At 40.5% G+C, this 8,624-nt stretch overlaps 1 protein-coding gene across 1 annotated transcript in view; it reads right to left on the bottom strand.

Annotated features, from left to right (window-relative positions):
* Positions 1-8,624, bottom strand: part of LOC107712524 (S phase cyclin A-associated protein in the endoplasmic reticulum-like) — a 127,936-nt gene that overhangs the window by 11,573 nt on the left and 107,739 nt on the right. Inside the window, exon 29 of the mRNA XM_016517814.1 lies at positions 1,794-1,985. Within this exon, the coding sequence (XP_016373300.1) occupies positions 1,794-1,985 (192 nt within the window). The remainder of the gene's footprint in view (positions 1-1,793; positions 1,986-8,624) is intronic.

The raw sequence follows: 8,624 nt of genomic DNA, 5'->3' as shown, positions 1-8,624 counted from the left end.
GTGTTAAGCCCTGTGTGAGCCAAGACAGTGAGTTGTAGTCCAATGCATTAACTAGCATTTTCAGGCAAAAGAAAATCATCTCCAGGTCCAAAATGACTGGAAGGCAACATGAGGGTTTGTAAATTGTACCTTTTAAATGTACAAAAGCAAATTATATTTAAAATGCATGCATGCACTTAAGCAAAGATAAACTGATGCAAGAGAGCAAATAGTCTTGTTTTTCCCCTCAAACAAGTTAAATATAGACCTTACCTGGATGTGAAGCTTTGCTGTTCTCATTGGTAGCACAGTCCTAGATTACACAATTCAACAGATTTTTATTATTTATTCCATTTGGTCGCATTTGTGCTACAGATAATTCTTCTATCCTGCCTAAATATGCACAACAACTATAAGTAAACCATAAGTATTTAGTAAACATTCACAGTTTGTGAAGTGGCTAGTGGCGCAGGAATTACTTCAGATTAAATAGCTAAATCTCTTTTTCATTTTTGAGTTTTGGATGAAGTGGGTAAAGTTTTGTCAGTGTCTTTCCATTGTTTGAACAGGTTGACGATTCCCTGTCCTTGTTAGAGTTGGAGCTAATCTCTGTGAAAGTAATGGCAGCGGTGCTGTGGTGTGGAGAGCGCTGTCAGGAACAAGATGAAGGGAGAGGGTGTTTACAGGAGGCTCAAGTAGTGGCAGGTAAATCCACTCAAACAGACAGAGGAAACCATCCATTTGAGCAAAGGAAGCTGCTTCTTTTAGGGGGTGGTGGGGCGCTAGCAACAAAAAGGTCATGGGTTCGATTCCCAGGGAATAGACCAATAACTTGCACTTAAGTTAAAAGAATAAATTTACAATGTAAATTGTTAATGTTTTACTAAATGATACAATGCATTGTAAAATCTCAAATTTGGGCATGATTTGAACTGATTCGATTCCAGTTCAATTACAATAACAATTTATAATTGTTCTAAAATATGCTAAATGATAGCTGGGATACAATAAAGTATTTTAACATAAGAAAAATTATACACTACACTTTTGAATGTTCTAACACGTGCACTGTATTTATTTGATTAATCTATTGTGAACATTGTTGCATAGGTTGCTTTAGTAAATCTGTTAAGGGGTGTTCACAATAGCAAGTTTAAATTAAGTGCAGAATTGTTTTGCAGCTTCAAATCACTATCAGTGTGAACACCTCTTTATAGCTGGAACATATAGTTTGAGACATGCTTGTGAAACAAACATCAACATATTTCATTACTCCATTTAGTGATGCTTATGACACAAAAATTTCTTCTATCCCAGATAAATACATACATCTAAAAGCTGTATATTGACTCCGCTGTAAAGTGAAACAATGGGTTGGATGAACCAATAGCGTTATTTTGGGGCGGGACTGTTTGTCTGACTAATGGAAGATGGGAAAAGGGTTAAAGGAAGTTTTGTTATGCTAGTGGCACAGAAATGACAAACTTCAAAAGTACAGAATTTCCTTTTTATTTTTAAGTTATGGATAAAGTTGCTAAACCTAAAAAAAAAAAACTAATATGAAAATGACAATGTCAGATTTTGATCACAATTTGCGATTTTAAATGAGAAAATCTAAATACTGGAAAACAGACTGTGAATAATGCTGCGTTTTAATCCCTTGCGTTTTGAGATTTATTTATTTTAGAGTTGTTTTGCAGTTTCATATCACTGTGGAATAGCCCTTTATAGCTGTAATACATAGTTTGCGGACATGTTCGTGAAACAAAGTCTGAATTGCACGTAAATGATGGTGTGAAGGCCGAACGATTTACCTGTATGAAGGTGGCCAGCAGCACACTGCTCATTTCCTGTTGCAGGATGACCTTGTTCTGCAGGTTATTGTAGCAGGCGCAGATGAGCGAGGGGAAGAGCACTTTGATGAGTCGCGGGTGGCTGAAATACTGGAACGGCAGCTGACACAGTTTCTGCAACACGCTGGGCTGGCGGCCAGACTGCACAATCACCTGGAACACACACAGTAACAGCGCACACGCACACACATAACCAGTGAGGCCAAAGCCACAGCTGTAAATCAACCAGCCCCTCACTGCCCGTCCCACACGTAAATCTGCCACTAAAACAACACACAAACAGCCATTAAGAGGAGAAATAGAGGGCAGTGCCTCCCAGCGCACAATTACACTCCATAAAACACAGACAGAGATGCCTCATCCACTTCTGCTAAGCATGTACGCTGAACACACAGGTTCAGATTTGCCCAATGGGAGGACACACTCGAGCTCTGTTCCAAAACCTATTGAGCTGCCTTGCTACCCAGCATTGAAATGGACACGTAACTTCATAAGAGACCAATTTGGATTGTTTTTTTGTAGGTGGTAACTCGCTAAACAAATTGCGCGCAAGAGACTCAATTTGCAACTAACTTTAATAGAGTTTAACGTTAGCATGTTGCTATGCTAACAGCTTCATTAAATAAATACTGAAATTAAATATCTGGAGTGTTTTATATAGGTAGTAACTCTGTTCTACACAAATAACACACAAGAGATGCATTTGCAATTGGCCTTAGCATGTTGCTGTAACCACCTCCGGTTCTACTTGACCACACTCGCTCTGAGCGGGATTCGAACCAGCGTTTCCAGCATTGGAGGCAAGTGCGCTAGCAAGCATGCTAAAGGCTGCAGCCTCTAGTGTCTGTTGCTAGTGTGCCTCTTGAGATCAGGGGAGTGAGGTTTACCTGCACAGCACTTACCAGCTGGCCTCCGTTACAATCACCTCCCTAACGCTCATTCCCATCCGGGTCACGGCACCAACGTAACCCATCCGGTTCTATTCCCCTTGCTGGCTCCGAGCAGGATTCAAACCGGCGTTTCCGACATTGAAGGCGGGCACACTAACAAGGACACAAGGACGTATCAAGCGTCTGTCAGTAGTGCACCTCTTGAGATCAGGGAAGTGAGGTTTACCTCCACAGCACTTACTAGCTGGCCTCAGTTACATTGCTATGCTAACAGCTCTGACAGTAAAAAAATAGCACACAAACATTGGTTAAAATAGACCATTTTAAAAGATGCTGAACTATTTTTTAGTTGGGACCACAAAATTGTGGCCATCTACAAATGTTGTAGCAAATCACTGTTCAATGAAATGACAGGAAACTGACAAATGTTGGTCGTTCACTGAGGTTCATGTCGGTGCAACCTCTCACCACAACCTTTAAGAACCATCTATTCTATATTAAGGTCTATAACATGCTGAAATGCATGTTTGTGGGTCAGGTTTTGGAGTTGAACCTTGTGCGAAACACGCAAACAAGCACGGTCCCACTTTAATAAATGAAGTAATACCCGTAATGGAGTTTGTACCAGGCGTATGGCCCCCCTCCGCCTTCCCATTTATCACTGCCTTCAATCACACCGTTAAATCCGGCCCACCCCTTAGAATTAAAACCAAATCACAGCAGGCCTGGACTGATTAAACGCAGTGCTTGGGATGGGAAAAAAATGCTACACGCTTCCGACTCCGAGGGTTTGGGAGCCTGGGAAGGCCCTCAACTCCCGGGAAAGGAATCAGAGAGTTGGGAGGTCACCACAGTAAATCCTGACTAGAGGGATTTGGGGAGAGAAAGATGAAGAGAAGGAGGGGGTGTTAAACAGTCCCTATTACAGGTACACGCATCCGTCCATTGCTGCTCAGCCCCAAATGCAAACCATAAGGGAGGGGTTACATTCCCAGGGAAAAGGGTGACATAAATTACCAGGATTTACAAGATTTTAAAAATACTCTTAACAATACTCTTTCCATGACATTCTCTGCTTTAATAATACCCCTCAAGGGTTTAAGAGCATGACAAACAAAGCGATAACTCACTACTTTTATCATTTAAAGGGTGAAGCGCCTTAAAATGTAGTTCTACAGCAGTGTTCAAAGGCTTTAGGTCCATGTCACTCTGTATTAGGAACTGTTTAAAGATGCCTGGCCGAAACGACTAAAACAAACCACCGTGGAGCCCTTTAATGGTACTCAGAGCTGGAGTACAGTCTCGTCCATGATCGTCCGACATCTGTCGACTAAACACCATGATTCAGAAGCTTTTCACAGGGTTGAAATTAATGCTCTTGCTCTGCTACTATGGAACAAATGGTGTAAAACATCTGGTTGTTTTCAGCGTAGGAGCTGCGTAGTGTCAAAACGGTGGGTGAGATTAAGGAAAGCTTTTTTTCGGCCAAATGCAGAGAGTACAGAATCAATCTCTCACATCAGTTTTGGACAAGACTAGGGAGTGGTAGAGATACTGCTGTATTTCTAATCATTCATGAGATTGTTAAAAATTACAATGCCGCAGACACACCGGATACCTGTTTACCTCATGAACCCTTGGGACCTTCAGTGGGTATTCAGAACTTTAGACTAATTACTTGTCATACAACAAGCTGACAACATGCTTGGTAATGCAAATTAAATGTGATGAATTTTTTTACAAACAGACTGTTCCATGTGAAGGACGTTGGGTAGGACTTGATTTTATTCATCGAGAAATGACTGGATTGGGAAAACTAGCCAATAAACACCAGAATTTGCAGTCAATTATTATAAACTACTACTACAAAACACAGCCGGCACCTGTTGATTGAAACTTATGAGGTCTTGAAAAGACATTTCATAGGTCATACAAGTTATTACAGAGAAGCGATATTGTTAGAATATCGATAATGATATTGATATCACTGGAAACCTTTTTTTCCAGCTGATGAATGATAAAAACATTAACAACCAATCAGAATCCATCCTGCCTTAAAGGGCTTGAGCATTTAAAGCAGAAGACAACATAATTGCAGCACATGTTTATAATAAACAGAACGGTATTGTGCCTTGGTGTGAACGCTAATAGTTATTATCTTTATATTTATGATTCTTGAAGTGAACGGGCCGGGCCTTAAGACCAAAAATGTGTATTATACAGAGCTGATTTTTTGTTTCAAATTGAGCTAGATTTTCACCAATTTCCCTTTGCATGTAAAGATCCTAGTTGTCTTTCTGTCAGCTTATTCAATGCTAAAATGTCTGACAAACACTTTCGATGTTCCAAGTTCCTAATTTCGAAATTTCACGCAAGTACGGTTTTCATTCGCTGCCAATATCTCAATTTGCTCCCTTAAAGTTGGTTTAGTTTTGATAGATATCTGCGTTCTGTTGTACACGTAAACTAATTTGCAAGGCAGAATGAATTTGCGTAAATCGTCTGCGAAACCATACTTTCCCAATGTGAGAGAGTATGAGTTTGCGTCCATCTGTGGGGGTTGCGGTTTTGTGGACATTCCGCCCCCAAATCACGCAGCCATCTCATAATCCTTCAGCACGCAGTGCTTCATCTTCACACACCTAAACAATGAGCCCCCGCTTCAAGCGTCCGCAGAGGGGAGACATACAGCTCTGAGAGTTCAGAGGTTACCTACCGCCCCAACCCAGGCAACGAACTCACCTGCCTCCCTCTGGCCGGGAGAAATGACCCTGCCCCTAACCGGCCCCAAACTTGGATTAGGACCTTGGCCAAGTCCTTCTGTACCAACGTCTGTAGAGGTATCCATTCAGTCATTGACATCATAAAAGCAACGGCGGGCGTTTGAACTTGCGATTCCTCCCCCACTTTAACACAGATGGCCATAAAGAAAGGAAGAGACAAGGCCTAGTGTCTAGTGTTGGTCTTAAGTAGAGACCACTGGAGTTTTCAAACAGGGCCATGCTTTTACGGGCGGCCCATTACATAACTCCCGGCCTGTCGACTGAAAACAAAGGGAGCATAAAGTTAACACAGTGAAACGCAAACATGCACACTCTGAGCGACTCAAGGTGAAGAGGAAGGAGACCTGTGGGCCAGGGGTTTGTTCTTTGATGAAGACTTGATAAGACGGCCGAGGAGAGACGAATGGCAACAGTAAAACGGATGGCCGGTAAGATGTGTGGAGCCATTGCGATTAAAAAAAGTCTTTATAAAACAATCCTTATTAGGGTTGTTAAAAGAACTGGCTTGTGCAAAGTGTTGTTTGAATCCTGTATCGGACACGAGGGTTGAGTGCAAATCCAGAGATGCATTTCTCCTACGGTCAAATGTGTATTAAGACTATATCCAGGAAACAAAATGATTTCTGGATTACTACACTGAGTATTTGTTTTAATAATGGAATTAAATTAAGGTTATTGGAAGTTGACCATTGATAATTATTACAAACTTGACCATCATGAAATCTAATTTGCATGAGGAGGGATGTTAATTAAATCTGTTCAGAACAGATATCAATCTCCAAAGGAGCAGAATATAAATTTCTTAAATCAGGGGTTTTCAAACTCTTCGAAAGCCCCTAAGAAGGATGATCCCCTTTTAAGGGACCCCCTTGCAGCTATATATTTTAATGTATAAAGATCCATTTATACTTTGATAAAAGTAAAATATTAACTGGAAAGGTGTTACTTGCCGTTAAGTTGACTCAAGAGAAACAAAACGATGCTTGTCTATATAAATATAAAATAATAAAATACTCATAATTAATTAAAATAGAATACAATAGAAATCACTTTAATTTTTATTAATTTATTTTTTATTTTCAAATTATTAAATTTTTTACACTACTTTCTTCAAACTATGGATGAGCAGTTTGCTCTATTATTTTATGTTGCTTCATAAACGCCTATATTGCATAGGACCGTAGTGCTAAATACGTTTATAGTGCATTTTATTCATATTTTCAGCATGTTAAGCAGGATAAAACAAGCTCAATGCTATGCAGCTATGTTTTTGCTGTTTAGCACCGTGTTGCTTGCGTGTGAGAATGACAATGAAATAAATCCGTGTTAGTTTCGTGTACAGTGTGAAATTGGCCTAACTGTTGTTTTTCAATATAAATGGGAGGAGATGATGCAAGTGTCCCATGCTGCCAAGACACCTCAGCAATTTTTCGTTGGGATGTGTCCGCTCTTGCAAAACAACTACAAATCTACAGCTCTGCCTTAAAGATGAACCAAACAAGAGAGGATGAGAGAATGTTCACGCCGCTGATAAGACAGGAGGTCTGCCTACATACAAGGATGCAAAGAGAGCACTCAGAAGAGGAAGTTATGGCTGAAAGGCCTTATCTGAACAACGCCTACCGCCCCCCTCTTAACCGTCCATCCAGACAACCTGACGGCGACTGGTACACGGGCATAAACATAAAATTAAAAGACAAAAAAAGATCTGTTGGTTTTCATCTCTCATAGCAGAAAGAATGCTTCTTTGCCAATACACTGGCGAGCGGAGCCGTTTTTATGACAAAGGATCACTGACTTACCTACCTACTGTTTACTTAATAAATCAAGTGTCATCTTCGATCCTTCGAAAGATAATCTTTTGTTCTCGAGAAGCCGATCGGACCTGGATCATGCTCAAACACAGCATTGGACGCAAATGGAGCCCTGAACTCTGAAAGATTTACGGGCAAACAAACAAAATTAAACCGATGAAAAACTGGAAAAAGTGACAATATTCAATAGTATGTTCAACTTGAATTCACCCTTCAGGGAGGCCGTAAATCTTCCTCACTGTCGTCAATCACGGCTGTCCGCCTGCAACGTTTACAATCTCTGTTACAAGAAAATCAAAGATGTTTGGTGAATTTCCATAACATTGGCTTGCGGTGGTCTGTTACATCTAATCAACGAGGGTTGGGTTATCACGGCAGTAATGGACTGTTGAAGGAAGCGCTTCAAATGTCAGTTAAACCAGGATTAGAAGCCCAAGGTTTGAGGGCAAAGGAGATTCCCTGCAATTGTAGGGAAGAATCATACGTGTGAAGGAGAGATATTATAGGCGTAGAAGAGAAAAAGGAAGGGAGGCAGAAGATAATACAAGTGAGTGCGGTGGATTGGCTCAGTCTGGCACTTTTGGAGGGGTAGGGGCTACAGGCTAAAAGGGGCTAAAAGGGTTGTTAGCCTTCACCTTGCTATCGTCGCTAAAACACCAAGTGTTTATAGATAATAAAAACAGATTTTTGCCTGGAATCGCCTTAGAAGCTACGCATGAGGAAGTTTGACGATTTCATCGACTGGACAAAAAAATATGAAAACCCTTATATGGCACAATCTTTTGAATAATACTTGATGGAGAATAACTTAATGTTTAGTAAGTCTACAGACATGTGAATTTCATTTTAACTTGGAAATAACCTCTTCTGAATTGAGAGTAATGAACAGAATCAACTATGCAAGCCAGATTTGAATTAGCATGTTAAGTAAATGTTAATTCACAGCCAAAAACAAAAAACAAAAAACAACAACAACAATGGTCAACAAGCAGAGGCGTCATGCCCATTCAAAGTGAAGATTTTTGAGCCAAGTGGATTTTGAATGCAGCTTCCAAAAGACAAAAAAATAGCCGATTAATATTTTATATATTTAATACAATCACACCGGTGTGATTATAACGTTCAGCGCGTCATATCATCAGCTGCTAAATTCAAATCTGCGTTCGCTGGCTGGCGCTGAGCCAGAGACAGATGTTTTTACAGCACTGCGCATTATAAACCAATCACACACGATGCTGTTGAGCTTATGAATGCAATGACCAATCAGAGGTGTTCAGATGAGTCATCGCTAAAATGCCGGTGTTT

This window comes from Sinocyclocheilus rhinocerous, unplaced genomic scaffold (genome assembly GCF_001515625.1).
Source record: "Sinocyclocheilus rhinocerous isolate Xijiao unplaced genomic scaffold, SAMN03320098_v1.1 scaffold1259, whole genome shotgun sequence".
Lineage (NCBI taxonomy): Eukaryota > Metazoa > Chordata > Actinopteri > Cypriniformes > Cyprinidae > Sinocyclocheilus > Sinocyclocheilus rhinocerous.
The sequence above is the reverse complement of the archived record's forward strand: the minus strand, read 5'-3'. Positions and strand labels throughout refer to the sequence as shown.